At 36.0% G+C, this 23,998-nt stretch overlaps 1 protein-coding gene across 8 annotated transcripts in view; it reads left to right on the top strand.

The window, feature by feature from the left end:
• Positions 1-23,998, top strand: part of PHF20L1 (PHD finger protein 20 like 1) — a 56,316-nt gene that overhangs the window by 15,292 nt on the left and 17,026 nt on the right. For 3 of the 8 annotated variants that reach the window (XM_077781941.1, XM_077781939.1, XM_077781955.1), the window contains exons 7-15: positions 348-555; positions 1,197-1,328; positions 5,976-6,058; positions 9,770-10,022; positions 12,046-12,231; positions 12,438-12,644; positions 19,583-19,801; positions 19,998-20,054; positions 21,300-21,404. In XM_077781941.1, coding sequence (XP_077638067.1) covers positions 348-555; positions 1,197-1,328; positions 5,976-6,058; positions 9,770-10,022; positions 12,046-12,231; positions 12,438-12,644; positions 19,583-19,801; positions 19,998-20,054; positions 21,300-21,404 — 1,450 coding nt within the window. Of the gene's footprint in view, positions 1-347; positions 556-1,196; positions 1,329-5,975; positions 6,065-9,769; positions 10,023-12,045; positions 12,232-12,437; positions 12,645-19,582; positions 19,802-19,997; positions 20,055-21,299; positions 21,405-23,998 lie in introns of those variants that run through there. The other 5 variants (XM_077781953.1, XM_077781951.1, XM_077781960.1 and 2 more) reach the window with 4 other exon arrangements.

Raw genomic sequence — 23,998 nt, 5'->3', positions numbered from 1 at the left:
GCCGGAAGGGTAAGAAAAACTTCAGTCTTCTGGGATTGGGAGCTCCTGGGTTTCTAAAGTAATGACACAAAAAGTAATTTAGCAGGGAATGTGTACAGCCAGAATTCTATATACAGTGGTTTTTTGAAAGATGTTTTTTCTTTTTATCCATGTGGCATACTGATAATACTTCAAGTTTATTTGGAAATTCGGGAAGGCCGATTTTGCCACTCTTTGAGTAGTAACCATAAAAATAAATTTAATTTAATTTGAACATTTCTAGATAAAATTCACTGGGTTTATAAATATTTTATGTTTGAGTCTTAGGCACTTTATAATACTTACTCACCATTTTTTCCTTTTTGGAGGATTGGATAGCTTTGGTCAAAGCTGCTGCTGCAGCAGCAGCCAAGAACAAAGCAGGAAGTAAACCTAGAACCAGTGCAAACAGCAATAAAGATAAAGAGGACAGAAAATGGCTAAAAGTCCCTTCAAAAAAGGAAGAAACCTCAACCTCTACAATCATGCAGGAAGTCCAAAAAAAGGAAGAGGAGCCTACATCTAGTGACACATTTGGTAAAAGCACATCCTATAAATACAAAATTGTTTTTTTCTGTAGTGTTAAACTCCTGTTGCTAATTTTGCAGTTAAGTAATAACAATATTTCTCGAGGAAAATGTCACATTTACTGTTATGATAACTTTCTGATACATAATGGTATTTGGTTTGGAAACTATTTTTATTAGATAAATCTAGTTCAGTCAGCATTTACTGCTTGTGCTGAACTTCTGGCTAGCTTTATCCAGAGCAGAACATGGCTTTTCATTAATGATTTCATTGTACAGTTTGGTTGATATTACTGCATCTTCTTTTACCTGTGAGATAATCCCTGATCTTGTTTTATGACAAAAAGAATTTCAATATGCATGATAATATCCATATTCAGGGGTGTTTGAAAATGTATCTGAATTGATAAGATTTGTTCATTTTAAGTCTTTTGTGTTTATTTCTCATAACATTCAGTAAAAATTACAAATTTTGAGGTAATCTCCATATATTGTTTCAGTATTTAATTCTAGATCTTCAGAATGTGTAATTTTTGGTTTTTTTGTGAACATTTGAAGTTTCTTTGCTACAGTATTCTATTAGCAGTTCTGAAATATTTAAGTATTTTAGATGTATGAAATGTGAGTTAATAAGGTTTTTCTTGTGTTTAGAAGTAGGATTTCCTGTAGTGGATGTTCCAAAGATGGCCTTTGTACAGGCAGAGAGCACGTTATCACACAAGAGGAAAAGTAATCTAGGCAACTCATTTCAGGCAAAGAGAGCTCGCCTAAACAAGATCACTGGTAAAATACTTTTTTTGTTGTTGACTTTGTTCCTTTTTCATGCAGTGAAATATTCATCCTTGTAAAGAAGGTGCTGAAGTAGATTGCATAGAAGCACATTCATGAGGCAGATGGTCACTGCAGTCTGTACTTGTTTAGAATTTTAAAGGAATTCATAAATGGTAAAATCTACCTGGTTCATAAATTGGTAACAGACTCTACCTGGTCTTTTTAGTCTTTTAGTGTAGTAGTCCTCCAGAATTGATGAATTTCTTGAGCATATTTTACTTCTAGATGTACAGTTTTCTTTGTTATTGGGTGAATTTCAGTTTATGCAACTTCTTAATAATGTCATGAATTGTATGCTACTGTAAATTAAAGCTATGATTAGCTGTGGAGAAACAGAAAATATTTTTTCCGGAAGTGAAATTCTTGCTTAGAAATTAACATCCCTATGAATTGAAGCTATAAAGATCTGATTTTTTTCAGTGTCTTAAGCATTCATTCCCTATCTTTATTGCTCAAAGATATTAATAGAAAACTGGGATGTTACTACAGCATATGTTGTATACAACAGGAAATGAAATAATTTGTCTTATCATTAAAAGCTGAAAAATGCATTTATTCCAGAATTTAGTAGAAATTTACTTACATGTGAAAAAATTATTTCAAATTATAGTCCTCCAAATAAAAGTTGTGTTGATAGCTTTGATCCTGTCACTATTTAGGACAAAGTCTTGTGTTTGTATGTGTGCTGGAAAAGTATCAGGTGCATTTTAAAAGCTGGGTTGAAAAAAGTTGTAAAGTCACTCCCTTAACAGAGGAGCCCTTGGGGACACTGTAAGATAGAAATTCATTCCACTCATTATACTAGTCAATAGTGTCTTGTATGAAGGCTGGTAAATTTTCTGTGCTACAAATGAGAGGGGCTTTTTTTTGTTGGGATTTTTTTTTTAGTAGATAAAAATTCTCGTTTCTGTAAAGCAAAAATAACCAAATTTGCTAAACTGCATAGTGAGATTTTTTTTCATACTTGTTTTGGCTTATCCAGTCTTTCATTGGTCTGCAGTAGAGGATGTTTAGTCAGTTTTCTTAAGAGAATGGTTCTGTTTCAGTCTCTCAGCCAGAAAAATAACATGCTATGAATCATGGAATAGTTTGGGTTGGAAAGGACCTTAAAGCTCACCTACTTCAAACCTTACTGCCATGAGCAGAGACATCTTCCACTAGACCTGGTTGCTCAAAGCCCCATCCAACCTGGCCTTGCACACTTCCAGGGATGGGGCATCCACAGCTTCTATGAGCAACCTGTGCCCCACCATCCTCATAGGAAAGAATTTCCTCTTCCTATCTAATCTAAACATAGTCTCTTTAGGTTTGAATCTATTCCCTTTTGCCCTGTCACAGCATACCCCTCTAAAATGTCCTTCTCCAGCTCTCTTGTAGACCCCCTTTAGGCTATAAGGTCTCCCTGGAGCTTTCTCTTCTCCAAGCTGTACAATCCCAATTCTCTCAGCCTTTGCTCACAGGAGAGGTGCTCCAGCCCTCTGACCATCTCTGGGTCCCTCCCCTCTACTCACTCCAGCAGGTCCATGTCCTTCCTGTGCTGGGACCCACGAGCTGGACACAGCAGGGCAGGTGGGGTCTGAGCAGAGCAGAGGGGCAGAATCACCTCCCTCATCCTGCTGCCCCCACAGGGCTTTTGATGCAGCCCATGTCCAGCTCTTCAACCACTGTTCACCTTTTCATCTAAGAAAGAACAGATCCTTTTCACCCTTTTCGTACAAAGGAAGCAGTCTTTAGAAAAACCCATCTTCTGCCTCCAGGATTGTCATTTCTGGAAGGCTGCTTCTTTGGTTCCAAGTTTTGTTAATGTATGTCAAATTTATTACCCCCCATTTCTCTTCTCCTTTCCCATACTATGTACATTTTCAGTTCCAATTTAATGGCTGCCATGAGCAGTGGTAGTATAAGATGTAGAGATCTTTAGAAATTGTATTTGCCTGTGCATGTGGATAGAGTCTTACTACCTCAGGAGCATTATGGGAATCACAGTAGTGATACAGGTTCATACAGACTGAACTGAATCATCAGATCATGATTTTTGCATCCATTGACTGTGTTACCATTTTAAAAACAGTGTCTTTCTCTATAAGACATACTTGGCTATCAGAGGATTTGTTACCTTTCAGTGAAAGTATATTAATCCTTTAACTACAAGAAGAAATTTGTCTTGCCTTGTAGATAGTTTGTGTATTTGTTCTCAAATTAACACACTTCTGCAGTTCATACCATAGTAAAGTCTTTTATAACAGTACGTATTGAAAATATGACTGCTAATGATCAAGTTTGTTCCTATCAAATGTTTATTTCCTATGTGTTAATTGTTTGTATATACAATATAGTGTATATCAGTATACACTTCTGTTGTGATATTTTTGTCTCCAGCACAAGCTTTTAGATTTGAAGGAAGGTTGGGAATCATGCTGATGTACCCACTGGAGTGGCTACAAAATAATAAAAGAATTGTAACTGTTAGGAAAACATTTACCTGTTTTTTATGGTTGTATTGAGGAAGTAGTGTAAGACACTATTCCAGGAAGCTGTATGAAGGGAACTGTTCCCTGGCTTTCAGTTCAGCATTCAGCATTTAATGGAGAAGGATTTTCTTGTCTGCCGCAAGGTTCACAGCTGCATCAGGTGTTCTTTGCTCACCATTCAGCAAAATAAAGTTGTTTCCTTTGCCCTTTCTTTTGCTACTAGCACTGGTAGCAATTACATTTCCCAAAAGTGAAGAATATCTCCTGCTAAGCACATATTAATGTTGTCTTCCAAACAGTTTTTACCTCTGTTGGAATGTTTGCTTCCGTGTCTTCTCCTGCTGTGCTGGTACCTAAAACCAGATAATGGCTGCAGTGAGCTTGCGGAACAAAACATTCCTGGTTCACTGTGCCTCTCTGCTTTTGCTTTGTTAGGTGCACTTACAGTCAGAATGGTGAACCTGTAGCCCTGGTTTGCAGTAGCTTGTGAAGATGCTTTGTTCTACAGGCATAGTGCCTGGTATAGAAAAATACTTCATGGTGTAGAGAAAAAGAAAATCATAGGGATCATCTATTGGCAGATCTGAATCTAGAGGGATTTAATAGTTTGAATTCCTGAGCAGGGATCATCTAGCTAAAACTAAAAATCAGACAATTTGAGAATCACAGAATGGTCTGGGTTGGAAGACCAGCTTTCTTTAAGCCCCATCCAGACTGGCCTTGAACTCCGCTAGGGATGGGCCACTCTTCTCTGGGAAACCTATGGCTTACAGAACCACAAACTCTTCCTCACAAACTGTAGCTTGGTGTTTTGGGTTTTTTTTTGTATTTAAAACTCAACTTCACTTGACTTTAAAAATTACTTTATACTTTTTGATACAAATGCATGATTGTAAAAATGAAGAACACTGTAATTTTTGCTACTTGATTTAAATGGGATAATTTGAGTTTAAAATATTTAAGTCCGTAAATGTAGTCTAATGCAGAATTAAAATATTACCTGATAATTTAGTTTTTATCTAATAGGACTAAGTAAGTTTCTGCTTTTCTGGTAACCTAAAATAAAGCATAACTTAATCTAATATAAATAGTAAATGAGATAAAACACTTGGTGTTTATTGTTGAATGCTGACATTTTTTTGTTTTGTTTTAATGTCTTGAACAGTTCTGAGAGCCCAGACTTCACTAATTTATAATTCCCTGGACATTGTGAACCTTAAATTAATTTTGGCCATATCTAATTTTTTATGGAATGCAATAGCAATTCCCTCTGAATTTGTCAAGTTAATGTAGAGGACTTGAACTCCTCACTCCTTATATTGACATTCTCAGAGATTATAATAGAAATTTTTATTTAGATTTGTTTTTTAGGTTTTTTCAGTTCTGTGTTTTCTTAACAGTATAGAACTTCTGTCTCTGCACTGTTAAGCAATTAAAGTTACTGTGTGAGGCACAACTGAAGCTATTGCCATATTTCGCTGACAGAAAACTTTCTTGTATTTATATTCCCCCTGTCTTTACAGATTTTTTGTAGCAGTGATATTTTACATAAGTTGGTGAATGAAGTTACATATTCTAATATATTATTTTCTCCCAATATGGTCATCTTATTGAGGTAGTTTGGGAGCTTCACTGCTGAGAATATTTGTTAGGAAATCAAATCCCTTATCGTATTATGTCTAAGAAAGGTTTGCATGTGTTATAATTAAGAAGTATTGATAAAAATTCTGATGTGAATTTCTCAAAGACTGGAAAGGGGAGAGAGAAAAGTTTTGAAAATAATTCTGATTTCAAGATTTACTTATGTATCATGCATTTGGTTTAAAAGCTCAAGTGCTTGGGCTTTTGAAGAATGCAAAGGCTTTATTTTAGAATTTATAATTTGATTTTCTTGTCAGTAAATATGCCAAAGAAATGCTTCCTATGTAAGCATGCCATTGTTGGGATGTCCTTTAACTTTTTGTTTTTTCTAATTTAAAGTGTTCAGCTTTGTGTGGAGCCATTTCAGAAAGATTCAGTTGTAGATTTGTGCAGTTCATATTTCTAGTCTCAATATTTTACATCTTTCTTTATGAATTATTGTTGCAAGGTACTTCTAACTAAAAATATCTGCAACTTTTCTCCTAAGGTTTATTGGCATCCAAAGCTGTTGTTGCAGATGGTGCTGAAAAAAAGGAAGGCAACAAAGAAACAGCTCCAGTCCTGGAGCAGGTATGAAATGGTAGAGTTTGATTCTTTTGCAAAAGTTCCCACTGGAGTGTGCCATGGAGATGTAGTACCTACAACATTAAAATTTTCCCCTTCAGATATAACAGGGAACTGAAAATTTATCTTATGTTTACATTTCTGGCAGAGCCAGAAGTATGGAATTTAATTGTCTCTAAACACAGTGTTAACTTGAATTTCAATAATGAGCTTTTGTGTTAGAAAACTAACAGAAAACAAAATTAAGTCTCCGTGCAACAAGTATGAGGAGACCAGTATCCCAAGGTCCAGTTTTATAGCTGGAATGACAACTGGCTTAGAAACAGGCCCTTACACAAATTTGATTTGTGTTTGAAACAGGGTTTTTGACATCACTTAGAACTTCTTTTGAAAGAAGTTTCTTTTATATTGTAAGAATTTGGTGTTGTAGGCTTGTATGTGTTTTATGAACTGCTCAATGAGCCATACATTTTGCAAGAGTGTGTATTTTAATAAATACAAAAAAGAAACTTTTAAATAATGTTAAGGGTCTGATTTTTAAACCTGCATATTGGCAGGATCTGGAGGCTGCCATTTTGTCTTTGGCTTATTGCACTGTGTTCAGGCGTTGCTTGACTCTAGTTGTGCATTATCTTGCATTTTAAAAGGGCTGAATGCCTAAGCATGGTAAAGCAAGCTAAGGATGAACAGTAGTCTTGATTCAGGACATCTTTGTTTTCCAATTATTTAAATCAGAGCCTTAATGTATCTTTAATACAGCTTTTTTGTATGCATTTTCATTCTTTAACAGCAGCATTTGAACAAAGTAGCCTTGCTGCCTGCAATTCTTTAACGAGCACTTCTGTTCTTTAGCACACTCTATGAATAGTCCCTACCCCAAACCCGATTTGATATTTTGGTTGTACTGGTTCTTTAGAGCTGATAAATAATTGCATTGCTCTGGTTTTTCCATTGATGCTGCATTGGATGAGAGTCAATGGAATGTGATTTTCTGTTTTTTGATGCTGTCACTGTCAGGGCTGGTGGAGCCACTGCGGTGCCGATGCATTGACCGATATTTTGCATAAAGGTTTACAGTGTACTGACATGACATTCCATTTCTCAAATTTTTGCATATTAAAGATGCTATGATTTTCTTGCTACTGTGTGTGATATTTTCAATGTGCAAAAAACTGTGAAATGGCTTACAGCATGTTGTTTTTGGGAGAATCATTACAATGTAAATCTTGCCATGCAGAATCCCATTGCAGTGAATGGGACTTTGTGGTTTACATAGACTGTGTATGCAACAGTATAAACTGCAGTGCATATTTACTATAACTTTTTTGTTAATTCTCAGACTTAGTAACTCGGCTGTTCCTGTTTTATTGATCAGATATAAAAAACCAAGATGTCTCTGTCATTGTTTACATGCTAATGGTCTGGAAAACCTCATTTTTTGGAAATAATAGTTAAGCTCTTTTAAAGAGGCATCTACAATCCAAAATTGTCCTGTTCTTTTGTGTGTAACTAAAACCAGAAACCTCACAAACATTTAAACAATTGACTGTGGGGAGGAAATTTTTTGAACTTAAAGCTTTTTTCACTGAGTTCCTGTGCAAAGTGAAATTAAAATGGCCGAGTTATAAACCTCCCCAAAAGGTTTTCCGATAGTGAAGCTGACATTCCTTAGAGGCTTTGTCTGCTACTGCTATAAAATTGAATGGATAAAATATCTTGTAGGTTTTTTTAATAATGTAATGCAGAATATGGTAGAAATATTCACGCCAATAGCTGAAAACTGACTCTGTTGATGCAAGTTTTTGTTTATATTATACATATTTAGTTTACAGTTGTCTTAAACCCAAAACCTCAGATGATTAGTTGCAGATACAGTAGTCTATTTAATTGTATTAGGGTATGTCATGTTATATTTCCTTTTGACCAAGACCTGAGTAGATGGATAACATTAATTCATTAAGGTTTTTAATGTTAATTTGTCCTGTTAAGAGGTTAAGCACCTTATCAAAATCTTAATTTAATTTTTTAAATCTTGTTTAAATAACTTTGTAATTTGAAAATAATGGATGCTGTAGTATGTCTTTCACATCTGTGAAGATGAACAATAAAATTGTTTATTTACAAGTTACGACTCTAATTAATTTCTGGTAATACCTCTCATAACCAGCATAGGTATCCTCTACAGTTCATGGAATATTTTATTTAAATGAATAAACTGCACTTAGTATGTGTGTAATGGAGTTATACAAGGTAGAACTGATGTCTGCTGAATGGGATGTTTTGGTTTTGCACCAGATCTTTACAGCAAGCTGTTCATGTAGCATTCATGGGCACCATTTTACAGACATAGAATGTGCACTTGTGGGGTTTTGTTTTCCTTTTTTTTTGTTTTCCTCCATTGGAACATGGAAAGTTCTAGTGGAAAATAAAACTGCAGTTCATAAGAAAACTCAATAATACCCTCCACTCACCAGAAATGTGATGTTTCTAGTTTGGATAAAGTGGTGCACACATTCTAGAAATACCTCTCTGCTTTGTTAGCTATGGTTTTATTAGATTGTACTATGCTGTATGATGTAAATGGGATGAGAAGGGAGACAGGCCTAAGAAATTATATTCAGATATTGTAGTTTGCCCTTATTAGGCAAGTTGTAACACATGCACAGTTTTGGTAATGTAGGAAAAACTTCCAGTGAAAAATTTAAAGTGCTAATGTCTGTCAATGCATGCTAATGGTCTAAAAATAGTACTGTTTGTGTTAAGAAGGATGAAAATTGAGAAATTTGGAAAGATGCATTATATATTGACTTATTTTCCTTCAAAAACTGTTTTAACTCTTCATCTGCCAGCTTCCCCCTGACAGTTATCAATCTATTTAACCCTGTGGTGCTAGAAGTTGTGATTTCTTCATGTTTGCACAAACATATAATGTGGTGAAATCCAGACTCCCAGCACTGAAAGGGGTTGTGCGAGAGTGTGCTCAGTATTGGAAACTTCCCATTGTTTCAGACATTCCTTAAAGGAGCATTATCAACTTTTTCAGGTTCTCAAAAATACAAATTCCTTGTTAAATATAATTTTCTTGAGGAGCTGCCTTTTTTTTTCCCCCTCTGGATGGGGAAATGACTATGTAGGGAAAATCCTGGAAAATTTCTTTAGAGCTGCAATGCTTCTGGGGAAGGATTGTTTGCTCATAGTAGTGCCAGAGTTCAAGGAGTGTCTGGACAACACTCCCAGTCATGATTCAGCAGCAGGCAGCCCTGTGAGGAGCAGGGAGGAGGACTTGAGGATCCTTCTGGGTTCCTTCCAGCGTGAGATGCTCTGTGATGGTGCATCAGTGTGTGTGTTCTGGCTGAGAACAGATGCTCTCCAGGTTCTGCTTGGAGACTGCACTGACAGTGAAGATGAAAGAGAAAACTAAAAATACTTTATTGGATTTTTAAATTGGGAATCAAGAAAAAATGTTTTATTTTCAGGTTTTTTGCAGGATTTTCAAATAGTAAGAGTTGAGTATTCTGAATACTGAAAAAAATGGGTAGTGCTCCTTTAAAAATAGCAAAATTTAATGTGATGCATTTTAAATTGTTTTAATTTGTACTTAATGTTGCTTTATTATGTGTTTGAGTACTAAAAGTGTTTTTAAAAAATCAAAATAGAATAGAAGAACTACAACGAAGAAACTGAAATAAAAGTATCAATTTTTTATTATTTATTCAGGAGATTTCACCTAAACCACAAAGTCAGAAAAAAAATGAAGCTGATATTAGCAGTTCTGCCAACATTCAGAAACCTGCACTGTTATCCTCAACTTTGTCTTCAGGAAAGGCTCGCAGCAAGAAATGCAAACAAGAATCTGGAGATTCTTCCGGGTGTATAAAGCCCCCTAAATCACCACTTTCCCCAGAATTAATACAAGTCGAGGATTTGACGCTGGTCTCTCAGCTTCCTTCTTCTGTGATAAATAAAACTAGTGAGCACAGACATTTTAAAAAAAATACCGTAACTACTTCTAAGAGATATACAGAAATTTTCTTGGGTTGTAAATGGCTATTGCTTTTAAAAATGAACCTGCTTTAAATAAAATGTCCAAGTGGGAGAATTAGGGGTAGCTCACTATTTTAAAAGTCAAGTCACATAATAAGGCATTTGAATTACTCTACCAGAAATAATACATTTAAATAATATATTGATATTTTAGAGTCATGGCATTTAAGGGTTGGCTTTCCCTCTAGCTTAAATCTCCACACTGGCATTAACAGTGATATAGGAAAAATCATACCTCCCTTCTGAAAAGGGCCTGATTCATTAAAAAGAAAAGACGTACACCTTGGTGTGGACCTTTCCTTCTCTGAGAAGCTTCACCATCAGCAGGCTGATGTTCTGTACCTGTTGGCTGTGCCATTCGTCACCTTATGTGATATTTCCTCCAAACACGATGTGAAAGAGAAGATGGGTTCAAGATCTGTGGTGGAGAAATATTAAAAGTTGTGTTTCCTTGTCCCAGAAAAATTCACGAGTGTTCAGCTTCTTAACATGTGTAACTGATTTGTTAAGCACAAAAATACTGTTTATCAGAAGAATAGGGAAAGCTTTATGCTGCATGCTTGAATATTTTATATTTTTTGTGAATATTAAGGTATTTCTATGATTTTTTTTTTGAGATTACATTAGGTTTTAGTGTTGCTTAGTGCCAGATTCTTTGCCTAAAGAATATTAAATGATGAGGCCAAAGGTTAACATAAATGCAGGTTTCAGCTACTTTTTTTTTACACTTTAGTGTAGTGATTGAGGATGGAAGACTCAGCCTGCAACGTGTGTTCCCCATAACCTTCATTCTGTATTTTCACTTATGAGCTAAGTTTCTTTTTAATCTTTGCTCATAGATAACTTTAAATGAGTGGGAGAGGGAAGAATGCAAATTCAGCCTTCTTTATTCAGGACACATTGGTAAAAATTGTATTTTGTCCCCACAAAATGTTAGCAGTCATCCATATTGTAATACGCCTTCCATCCCCACCCCTAGAGCAATGGTAAGTAGCTTTCCTGAAGCATGCCTTTATTTTGGATTAAGTTGGACTTCTCTTTAGCAATACTTTATAAAAACAGCTAATTTAAAACTTGGTTACTTAGTAGTTTAGATCTTGTTTAGTGTTGTCCTTAATCTTTGGCTTGCAACTTTTTTCTACCTCAGTGGAAAGTTAGTTTTCCTATGTCTTAATTTTTAAATCTGTATATCTGACTCTAAAACTGTTTACAAAAAGGAGAGGACAGTGATTTACAGTGTAGTAGTAACTTAAATGTTTTTTCTAAGGCAAAATTTTGTGGAACTGGGTAATATTGAAGAGAGTTAGGGGAATGTGTTTTTTTTGTTTTTAATGAATCAGGCCTATATTAACCTATATCAGTCCTCCTCCCCCATTTCTTGGGGTTTTTTTAAGTATAAAGTTCTGGAGCCTTTTTACTGTGCCATGCATTGGCAGTGTGTGTTTGAATTTTTCAGTTGGGGTATTGATATCAGGTTATCAGAAGGCAGGAGGTGGGATTTAAAATAAAACACTGTTTTCGATTATTTTTTTAAGTTGTATGTTAACATTATCCATGACTTTTTAGATCTTTAAATGTGATAATTTGTTCTGTTTATTGTTAAATCCTATTGCCCCCCTTCCATTATAAGTAGCCTGCTGCCTGGGATTTATGGGGAGGGTTGCTTACTGTAAAAACACTGCTTGCCAAAAACAACCACCCTTACCACCTTGGGGAAGTAGGTGCCCTAGTAATTTATAATAAGCAAAAACCAGAATCATGTCTTGAGCATAAATCTTTCTTTGCTCCTGGTAGTCACAGTTCTGTAATTGCTTTTGCCAGTTTTGGGGTGATTACCAGCTTTGCAAATAAGAGCTATTAAAAGCGCTCCCCATCTTTAGATCTCAAATGCTGCGGTAAGATGATGGTGTATCTCTCTGCTTCATGAACATTGAAAGATCTCTTTTTAGGTCCATCACAGCCAGTGAATTCCCCTAGATCCTACAAACATAGCCAACGGAGAAGAAGATCACAGCGTTTAGCCACTTGCTCCTTGCCTGATGATTCTGTAGAAAAAGTTTCTTCTCCCTCTTCAGTTACTGATGGAAAAGTGTTCTCCATCAGTGGTCAAAACCAACAGTCATCAAAATTGGAGGGTAATGTATCTTAATCTAATAAAGAACTGCCCAAGAGAAATTGAATCATAAAAGTTAGACCTTTCATGGTTTTCAACTAATGGGATATTTTGAACTGCTGTAGCTAAAGCTGTTTGCTGTTCCTATGTTACATAGCACTGCAATCCAGACTGTTGATTGTTGGACCATGTGTTTTTTTTTAATATGACATTTTTTCTTTTATGTAGTACCTGATGTTGCTCATGTGTCACTTGAGAAGCGTGGACCATGTCTCCCTCTTGATTTAAGCCGTAGTTCGGAAGTTACAGCACCATTATCCGCAGAATCCACTTTCCGTAATGAATATTCCAGTAAAGACAAGGAAGATATTCAGATGATTACATATCTTTCTTCCAAAGCAGTAACTGATGGAAGAGTAGCTACAGCAGCGTCAGGTAAAGAGATTCAGTATGCAACCAGAGAGATTTACAGTTGTAGGGTTAAAATGTGTATGTTTTCAATCACACAGAGAGAGGGGATACTTTTTATTTTCTTTTCTGCACACTCAAAAACCTGCCTCTCTTCTGGACTCCACTCATCTGCATATTCTTTGTCTTCACTGGCTTAGAGTTGCTTTGGCACTTCTGACATGCTTTAATGAGAATCTGGAAGTGTGGACTGTAGTAAGCAGTATTTAAAAATATTTCTGCTATTGCTAAAAGTTGTAAAAATAATTAACGAAGTCTTTACTAACATACTAATTTGTAGCTTCAGCTTTAAAACAATGGTGTTCTCAAAGACAGTGAGCAATCCTCTGCTTTGAGTCCCTTTGCAGTGGAAATTCTGTCCTTTGCTTGCCACAAAATGTTACTTAAAAATATTTCTGAAAAATCCTGAAAAACTTCTAGATATACTTGGTCACCCTCAGCACAAAGCCCAGTTCTGTAGCTCTGGGCTGCCTCTCCCTTTGTAACAGTTTACTGATTGCCATGGTTTATGCGAAACAAACACTTGGATAGAGATAACTAAGAGATTTGGGGAAGGGTTTACACAGTGGTTTGCAGACCCTAAAAGTGGGATGTTTTCATCCAGTGTATGCTAGTTGTTAATATAATTTTTTATAAGACTCATATGTGGGTATCATACCATTTTTAACTGGCTTCCCAGAAAGAATTATTTTAAAGCCTTCTTTTGTTTTGTTTAATGAGAAAATTGTTCAGAAAAGTAAGAAGAGGGGAAAAATGTGATTGATGGTAAGGGAGGACAGCATGACCTTAAAAGATAGTTATGACAGTTAAACTGTATCTTGGTCTATTAATCTATGAAGCTCTTAAACTAATTTGTCAAAATAAGGGCTACAGGTATCTCTAGTGAGCCACCACTTAAGCTTTTTAACATATTAAAATATTATTTAATTACTTGAGTGAAACCATGTGACAATCTTTATTTGCCCTTGATACATGGCATAGCAGCAGAATTACAGATTCCTGGGAAAATTACTTCTATAAAAGTCTTTTATGTCATGTCTTTTGCCACTAAGAGAAGTGCTTTTGGGAGTTTTGTATTTGCCCACTCATTGAACAAGATCATAAAAGAAATCAACAGCTTCCAACAGCCATCTGTTTCCTGTTTGTTAAACTCATTTTAGTTACTAGAAATTTAACTTCTGGCTTTTCTGATATATTTTCTGGTTAATTTACTGTATAGTTGGTAATGCTGGAAGTTGCCTGCTCCTGTCATAGGCCTGGCCCAGGGCAGAGTGATCTGATTCTAAACCCAGCACTCAGGAGTGGACTTTGGACATGTTTGTTGAGTTGGGTCTTGGTCTTGGCCACAGGTGAAGTAATAAAAGAACGAATAAATTTCATTTAGAGACAGCTTTATATAATGACTCAGAATTATGTGACATGTCCACACAGTTTGTGTCAGGGAAAAATTTCATGATAAAATTGTCTGTTGTTACTGCTTCAGTCCATACTGGGAAGCCGTAAGTTCTTGTAACCTCTACCAGAGGATAGAGTTTATACTGTATATAAAGCTTAATGAGCCTTTTATCATATCTATATAACTTTAACAGTTATAAGCGCTAAAGAAACTGATTTGCCAGCTGCATTTTTTGTCTTCTGGGCTCATCTGTTTTGTTTCTAATTTTCATGTATTACAGTTTTCCATGATGCAATAAATGGAACTGTGTCTTGAGCTTTCATACTGACCTTTTGTCCAAATGTTAGAAGTTTTCAGTAGGTTGCAGGCTGTAGCCCAACAGCTTCTTGAGTATCACCTTCGTCACCTGAAAGACTAAACCAAGCAGTTTGATATCTTGAATTCACAGATTTCATCACAGGTTTTGGAGCTATCTGCCTCTAGTGATACCTGTCAGTGATATCACTAGGACTCTATAAGTAAAACTCATATGTGTTCTGGGTTCCCCCCACTTTTTTAACTCTGGGGGAGCATGTTTATCCTCATAATCTTAAAAAGAAATATGTAAATTTAAAGTTCAGGTTTGAAACCTCTGGAATTAGTCTACACTATTGAATAAATTTGTTGTGCTCTGCTCTAGAAGGCATCGTTTTGCCTTTGAAATAGCACAGGTTTCTCAAGTCACATTCCTGAAGCACACGTAATTATACCAAATGCTTGCATGTTTCAGGAAAATAAATAGGATCCACTCTATTTATCAGTAGTTTCTTCATTATCTGTTTAAACAATACAAGCAAATATATACAGGAGAGGTACCAAAAGCTTTCCTTTCTCATTCCTGTCTATTCTTGAAGTAATTGACAAAAGTTAATTTGCATTATGCAGAAATATCTACCTAAGGGCAGTTTAATACTGCATTGTTTAAATGCATGAATTTTGACCCTGTCCATTAAAAATTGAGAACTTGGTGTAAAATCCAAACTATTCTCTATTTGTGTTTTCTTGATCTGAAATAACTATTATAAATCTGCATCTCTTTATGGTATTTCTGCTGCTAAGATTTTATTAACGCAGTCTGGACATATTTGGAGTTCTAGATTTTGACATCACTACAGATTCTGTTAAGTGCATTTGAGACCTGCTGTCGTTGTAATGATTGAAATAGGTAACTGTGAATAGATTCAGAGATACTTCACAATGGTATTTAACCTGGAACAGCCTGATCTGACCCCTGACCCTTCTGTAACAGAGCTGAGCTGGTTTAAGCCCAGAGATGCTTTTTGTGATGTTTCACATTGTGACTTCTGATGGAGGCTGTCAGTTGAATCAATTGAAAAAATAATTTGCCTTTTATTGACTTTATTCAGAAGGCATTGACATGGTGTTTTCTGAGGAGAGTGACTAGGTGCACTGAAGTGCAGATGCATAAATGACAACTCATAGTATTAGTACATAGATTTCAAAATAATTGCTCAAAATTAGTACCTTAACATTTTGTAGAAGCAAAACAAAAGTTCTTTGATAATTCCTTCAATCCAAAGGCTCAATGGAAGTGCCATGCACTTTGGTAGACACTTGTACACTACCCATTATTGAACAGAGGTACTGCTTTACTAAACTATTGTGAGGTCCTACTTGTGATCACCTGATACTGCATGCAAATAAATAAGAATCTTTGCTTTCATTTGCCAGATTTCTTAAAATGCAGATAACTGACATGTGATAACTTTAACATTTTAAAGATTTTAAATCCACAGTCAATCTGAATACTTGCAAAGCACAGTAGTTTTGCCATTCTGAATATATGAAGTTCAGGTCTTTCTGTAGTTGTGCTTCTCTTTAAATGTGTGATCTTTTCTCTTGGCTTCTGTAACCCTGCACCATTTATGTTACTTTAACTGTTATATATTGAGCAAACACAATTTCAGGCAGCAATCTGGGTTTTGAAGTTAAAGTAAAAGGAAAATATTGTTACACTTTCTAATCTAGCAATATAATATTTGTAATTCTGATATAACAATATTATCACTAGCTGTTATTTTCTATTCTAACACCAATAGATGATTTTGCTGGTAGGGTAACATTAGGTTAACTGTATGGGAGAAATTTGCATTTAAGATTAAATGAAAAGAAAACCATTTCATACTTTTATATAATTTCCTTGGTAACAATTTACTGCAGCAGGAACAAGAAACAGCTGATGTACAAAATTTTTGGAAAATGAGATTGGTCACTTTTTAAAAACTTGCCAGTGTTTCTGGTTTACCTTGCTTTTTTTTTTTAAGAGGGATGAACTATTGTTCATCCTGTTACTTTCTCATGTCACTTTGGGGCTGTTTTACTTCAACCATCTATTACCAGTCAAATTTACTCCCTAATATGAATGCCTGCCATTCTAATCTCTGCCCTGAAGTTCCCAGTTTAGGCTGGTCATGAGGCAAGCAAGAACCTTTTTATTGGGTTATTCTTCCTAAAAACATCATTTTGGGCAGGGTCCAGTGTTCATCTGTGTTACGCAATTGAAAGTCTGTTTAGATATAAAATTGATCCTATGCACTGGGAATTCAAAGCACTAAATTAAGCACGACCAGCATGATAGATATTTCTACTGAAATATGATTTAAGTTGTTTATTAATGCAGATAATATTTATGAGATTATTTTAAACATGGAAAGCCATGAAGTAGAATATCAGTCAATAAAATAAAATGTTTCAGATTGCTACAGTTCATTGGATCTTGATGAATTGCAGTAAGCAATACCACTGCAAGCTCAGTTGTGCTGTTGTACTTGTGGCACAACATCCTGTTCTGTGCCTGTATTTGCATGAGGGGGCTTGTGTCACTTCTCTCTGTCATAACAGGAGAAGTAGCACTGGAGGCATGTTATAAACTGGACTGGGAATGCTGTGGTTTACATTTCTTTTTAATCTGAAATTAGTCTTCTAGTGATAAAATTGATCTTGGAATGGTGACAAAATCAGTATAGTTTACCAAGTCTAGTGTCTGGTCGTCTTTGTGCTAAGTGTTAACTGCAGACATCCCACGTTCACTGTGTGGGAGGTGGCTGGCTAGAGTCTAACAGGAATAAAATTGCAATTAAAAGTAGCAGTTTAAAAAAAAAAAAAAAGGGTAGTATTTCCATAAAGGAACTAATATTTCCTGGTTGTATTTCTTATTTGCCTTTCTGACTGACCACTTTGTCTAATTTTGTGGTTGTGTGTAAGGCATAGTGATTGAACAGCTGAAAAGCAGACTTTGACACTTTGACAGTTTATGTAGGATTTGAGAATTTAAGATTCTTTATCTAAAATGATTTTCAATGAAGAAAAGTAAAAGCCGAGAATAACACTGCAATGTATAGAGGCATAATAGCAGTTTCTGTTTTCAAGTTACTATAGAAAGGTAGTTTGGGGATTTCTGACAACAAGAGGGATATTTGCTTGACTGGAGAGATTTCTGCCCAATATAAGTGTTCCCTCAAGCAGTTACTAAGCAATTTGTCAGATGTCCTTGTGTTGAAAATTAATGAGATACCGAAGTTGTTGTGTTGTGGCTGTTGGTATTAAATCATATTTGGATGTCAGGTCAGGATTTCTTCTCAATAATAAAGTTTAAATAGTAATTCATCTAACGTTGAGACTGAATTTCTCTTGAGATTGTTTGGATGGAGGGTTCTCACATCTTTTCATCAAAAATGGCAGTGACCTAAATGAATTACGTGCATTTGGGTGATCCTTTTGCGCTCTTTTTAGAAACGAGACAAGACGTTGATAGCATGATAATGTGAGAAAGTGTCACTTTCTTCTTTTACTAATGTGCTAAAATATACTTATTGCTCTACAGATGGCAGAGCAGTTCAGTCCTGTAACAGAGACAAACGGTAATTAGGAAACCTAAGAAAGGAATAATTTGGATAGTGTTTTGTGTCAATGAGAAGTATTCCAGCAAGCTAAACGCAGTTGAAATTCAGACATAGGCAAGAGCCTGAATCAGTCTTAAAAGGATTATGGTTTTAGGTGGGGTGGTTGATTTGAGGCAGTGGAAAGACTCAGGGAGCCCCAGGTGTGGCTGTGCAGCTTGTGCTGTGTGACAGAGCTGAGCAGCTGCTGCTGCCTGGGTTGCACAGTACAGAGCTGTCCCGTAGCTGGGGACACCCGGTGTTTAAAAGTGCTGTGTGGTGTGAGAGGTGATGCACCACTTTCTGTTCTTGCTGGTCCTTCAGCTTCCCAACTAGTGGCATTTTGGTTGTGTTCCCAGGAAGGCCAGCAGTGGGAGTAGGTGTTGTGTGAGCTGTGTTCTATCCCAGTAGAGTTGGCTTGGTCTATCCCTTTTGGGAAGGCTTGATGTGTTCTTGCCTTTTCCCCAGAATAATTTTATGACTGATGAATTTATCAAATTATCTTAATGTAGTTTATTTAATGCATTCCAGATCAGCTCCATATTCAAGTATTTTTCAGGACTTTTAATTTTTTTTTTTTACATGCTTATGCTTTTGTTGGGCTCTTCTGTTGAGAGATACCAAAGGTAAATGGTGCCTCCAAATTTTTACAGCTGACACAGAAAAACTTGAGCCCTCTGTGACTTCACAGAGCTGCATGTTTGTACAATATGTCCTTGGCATGGTCCTAAAATGGACCAAGGGTCTGATGAAAATTAGGCTTTCCCAATTACAATTTGATGAGTCTTGAAGCTCTAACAATATTGATGGACACAGTAATAGGGAGTTTTGAGTTACTTTAATAATGTTCCTTATAAATAACTTCTATTCTAGTTTGGTTATTTAAAAATTATTATAAATATTAGCAGTGAAAATTTTAATTTCAGCTTTGTTTTGTTTATAGTTTACTTCCTAATTTGCATCAGATAAAGGGCTAAAATAACAATTAAATATTTCACTGAAAAAAACTTCTAAATAGTGCAAGATAAGAATTGTCAGTATATGATACTGAACTCTGACAAGTCACGCTACTTTTACATGTTATTTAAATGTGGATTAATGAAAGAAAGTGGATTTTTAAATATTAAAATAAATGAAAAATTCAATAAGCAGAAATGTTTTATGCATAGGACTACAAATATTTTACCAGAGCTTCATTTCTCTGTTGACATAATGGAGCATTAACTTAAGTGATACTGATAGTGTTAGCACCTTTAACTGCTGCTCTTGTTATGGGTTCCTATTACGGTGAAAAAAAAAAGGAAACAAAAAGTCTTAAAAGTGTCAGCAAAAGTACACTTTAACCAATACAGGTAGTTCAAAAGTGAGTGCAAATTCCAAAATATAGGAAGAAACCTTTTGTGGCATGTATTCTCTTGCATGTAAGACTAAGATCTAGGCATTCGTGTGCAGTAATGATCTGTTCAATGTGATGATGGTATGACCAATATTGACATTTCAGTGATCTGACCCAGCCCTGGCTGGCTGCAATCCTTATGGAATGCCGAGTAAATCCATCTTCTTGTTTTCAGCACCCTCGTCCCATGTACATGCCTTGCATCTGGAAATGCCTTTAACCAATAGTCTCAAGTTACCTAAAGGGAATAGTAAAAAAAAGAGGTCTTCCACATCAGTGAGCTCTGAAGGGACAGAGATACAGTGCTCTGTGCCCATAAAGGAGAAATGTTTTGAGAGTCTGAAGGAGAAAATATTAAAGAACCTGATTGAGAAGGACAAGCATTCAGAAGTTGGTAAACTACAATACTTTTTGTTTCCAGTGCTTTAGACAATAAAAATAATTGTAAAATGACATTAAGAATAATTGTTTTGTTTGTATGTTTCTTAATATTGTGTGCTGTTAGGATTTATTACAGTCTAATGACTTTTACAAGAAATTAGGTCATCAGCCAGACATTGGCCTTATGTGATACATTCTTCAATTTGCAGGTGCAGCTAGAATGGAAAGAAAAGGAAAACTGGAAGAGAAAAGTTCCTCCGCATATGGTATGTAGAGAGCAATATTATTTTTACAATAAAAAAGAAAAATTCTCTAACACTTCCTGTCTCTGAAGAGCAAATGTAAAAGCATAAAATATTTCCTGGACCCAGCTGCAGTTTTTGTTTGTTAAGGTTCTGAAAAGAGTTTTTATGAATATGACAGGTTTGTAACAGAAGAATAATTTGTAAGATAAAATCAAAGTGCCCATAGCAAGGAGTTTGAAGGATCTTAAAGTACCTATAAAAGGCCCACTGCCTCTGGTTTTTCATTTGATTGGAATTTTTCTTAGTAGAATGAGTAATACTGGCTACTTCATTGTACTGTCAGATTTGAGATGGGAAGGGTTACTAGCAAAACATTCGGCAATTCATGAAATAAAATGCAGATTAAGAGGGCTCTGTTTTTATCCTGGGCTCAAAATAAAATAAATTATTAGAGACTGGCAAGAATTCAGAAGTGATTCTGCCTTGTTTTTCCAGAAGGTAAAAGCTTTGTCTCTGTGTTCCTCAAGAAGATAAGATTTCTCCAGTTTGTGTGCAGGAAACAACTGTGGCTTTGAGGCATAGTTTTTATAGCAAGTTAATTTCCTTGTTATTTTCTCACTGCTGATAACACTAAGAAATAATTGTGGAGTGAAAATGTGGGATGTATTGTGTCTGGGGAAAATTAACAGGATAAATAGAATTTTTCAGAGCCAAAGTGCTTGTCCTCATGTGTATACTAACAGAGGTTTAGAGTGAACTGCAGCATAAAAAATGTGTCAAATTCAAGTCAATCAGTTTTCTGTGAGGATGCCACTATATAGTACAGAGTGCTGACAGCAGCACTCTGATACGGAAATTTCCTTCAAATATCTTTCTGTAGGCCTAATACATGTTTTTAGGACAATGTAACCTTTATAATTGGGAATCTTGCCCTTGTGAAAGCTTTTTCTCTTGCCCAAATGTTTTTGTTCTAAACTGTAAGTAAAATAGAAGCTTTTTATATAAGCTATTTATGTGGTTACATATTTTGTGTACTTTGCTGTATTTTTTCTGCCTTGATATCTTACTTGGAAATACTTAAATGATAAAATATTATTTGTCAAATGAGATTGTTTTGAACGATTATACCAGCAATTAATAAGAGATGTGTGTAAGATATCAAGTTAATTAACTGAATCATTTTGATCTGACTGGACAACTAGAGCACTTGATTTTGAATGCCTTGTTTAGGTTAATCTGCTTTAAATTGTTTAATTTTTATTTTAGGTAAAAAGAAAGAAAAAGAAAAGGAGAAAAAGGAGAAGAAGGAAAAAGATCATAAACCAAAACAGAAAAAGAAGAAGAAAAAAAAGAAGAAATCAAAACAGCATGGTAAGTTCAATTTATATTTTTTTAAAGTAAGTAAAACCACCTAGTGTATTTCTATCATTAGGTAGTAAAACTTGTTTGTAAATAATATGAATGTAAAATTTCAGAAATGTCCAAGAGTAAGTTTTCACCTTAAAATGAAAAGGACACTTGGGACTTCTTTTTTTCTTGCATTTATAGCCTGTCTCTCTCTATGTGATAGACACATATATCTCACAGATCTTTTTTCTTCTTCAGAAAGATATGCTTGTTGTTTTAATCTCTTTAAATTCTTCATTTAAAGCTCTGTATATATGTCATACCTATTTTGCTTGGACATTAAAATCATTCTAGTGTCTAGTTTGTTGCTACACTTCAGTGTTTTGCTGTATGCAATGCACTCCCTCTTTAACAGTTAACCCTTCACAGTTGATGTTGGCATCTCTGTTATAACAACCTTGTCTGTTGCCTTGACAAGTGGGGATGTGCTATAACGTGAAAATGCTTCCAGATCATGCAGTGCTTTTGTGTGAATTGCAATATTCTAGGTTTTGTGTATACCAGAGTGATATAATTTTAAGCTATAAACTTCAATTGCTTATTTTACTTAAAAATCATTGTGAGCTTCTTACTTGCACTGAGAAGGCATCTAAGTATTTGCAAGAAGATCCTGATAAATGCTAGGTATGTGCCCAATATTGTTCTTTGGTTTTATCTTCTTGTGGTCATAAGGTGGTTTTTTTTTTCATCTTTTTATTCCTTTGGTCTTTTTGCCAACTTGTCTTGAAACTTAGAAGCTTGGCAGAGGTACTGTGGTTAGGTTCCAATTTATAGGAGCCTTATCCAGTGTTTGTAAATATGGGAAGAAAATATGCCCAGTGCCTCGACAAATAAAAATCTTAAATCCAGATGCAAAAAGCAGTTTGAGTAAAACTTGAACATTTTATTCTTAGCAAATCCATCTTGTGAAAATCTGGGTTTAACAATCCAGATGTATTCAATTTGGACTTTTTTAACGGGGAAAAAATTGGAAATACTCCGGTGGATTCTGACTCCAGTGTCTGACCCTGAAAAAGCCCATCTGTCAGAAGAAATAGGACTCACTGTAGGACTAGGTCACTCTGCTCCAGGTGTGGACAAAAGTGTAAAGGTGTGAGTCACTCTCCTTTTGTTTCAAATGAAATTGTGGCATCTCTGGCAAGAAGAGGGAGCAGGTACATTGTGTGCCCCAAGTAAGTTCTGAAGAAGGCTTTAAGACAAATTGAAAAGTCCAGCAAAATCTGGTTTTGTGCTCTGAGTATGTGCATGACTTGCTGATTGTATAAAGACCATGTGTAGCAGAAAGTAGGTATTGCCTGTTATTTCTGCCACACTGTTGCAGTGAGGTTGAAAGCCATGCAGCAAGAAGTAATCAACTCGGGTGCTCCTTGAGTTGATTACAGTGAATGCACTTGGGAAATGCTGGAGACGCTGTGCTTTGGACAGAGACAGTAAAGTGGAAGGTGGTTTCATGGAATTTGATAGGAGAGAAGGATATTATGGAACGCATAGCAGTAAAACTGTAGTGATAAGTGGGAGCAGGAATGCGTCCTACAGAAGGATGGAAGTGCAGTAATCTGATCGCTTGCTTATATTTGAAATACTAATTTTTCAGAGTAGTAAATGGGTAGCTACTCCTAATTACTGATTGAAGCCATGGGCATGCTTGGGTGGGTCCAGAGGAAAGCCATGATGATCATCAGAGGGCTGGAAAACTTCCCCTTTGAGAAAAGGCTAAGAGCCTGAACAGTCTCTCTTATACAAAAGAAAATGCTGGGGGAAGACCTTATGGCAGACTCCTAGTACTTACAGGAGACCTACAGAAAGAATTAGAAGGGACTCCTGAATTGGGAGTGTAGTGGTAGGGCAAGGAGTAGTAGTTTTAAACTGAAAGAGGGTAGATCTAGATTAGATTAGATATTCAGAAGAAATTCTTTTCTGTGGGGGTGGTGAGCCACTGGAATGGGTTCCTTAGAGAAGTTGTGGATGTCCCATCCTGGGAAGTGTTGAAGGCCAGGTTGGATGGACATCTGAAAAACCTGGTCTACTGGAAGGTGGGGGGGAACAGGATGATCTTTCCAACCCTAACTGTTCAATGATTTGTAATTACATGACTTCCCTAGAACAGTCTCTCCAGTCTTTATGATTAGGGACAGTTAAATGTGTTTGTAATGTGTTTCGTGAGAGTGTTGCAGATAGTTTGCTAGAGGAAAATATACAGTGCTGGTTATCAAGATGTCAGTGGCACTGTATGACCAGAAGGCAGAAGCAGGTGATGTTGTCTGTGCTTGTGTGTATGCTATGACAGCCTCATCCTGCTCCTCTTTCTGGCTGAGCAGGAAGATAATACAGAGATGTGTAAGTACAGTGGGGATTTCTGCAGCAGGTGGGCTCAGACACTGTCTTCCCAGTAGCTCCTCTGCATCCCAGTCTTTCCAATTTCTGTGCCTGCAGGTATGAGCTCATGGGGCAGCAGCCTCACTGCAGTACAGATTATCTCACTTCCATGTGTGTTCTCACATGCTCTCAGTGTTGGCCAGGACTCCCTGGGTCTCCAGATCCCCCCACCCCAGCTTTCC

This window comes from Lonchura striata, chromosome 1, assembly GCF_046129695.1.
Source record: "Lonchura striata isolate bLonStr1 chromosome 1, bLonStr1.mat, whole genome shotgun sequence".
Taxonomy (NCBI): Eukaryota; Metazoa; Chordata; class Aves; order Passeriformes; family Estrildidae; genus Lonchura; species Lonchura striata.
The sequence above is the reverse complement of the archived record's forward strand: the minus strand, read 5'-3'. Positions and strand labels throughout refer to the sequence as shown.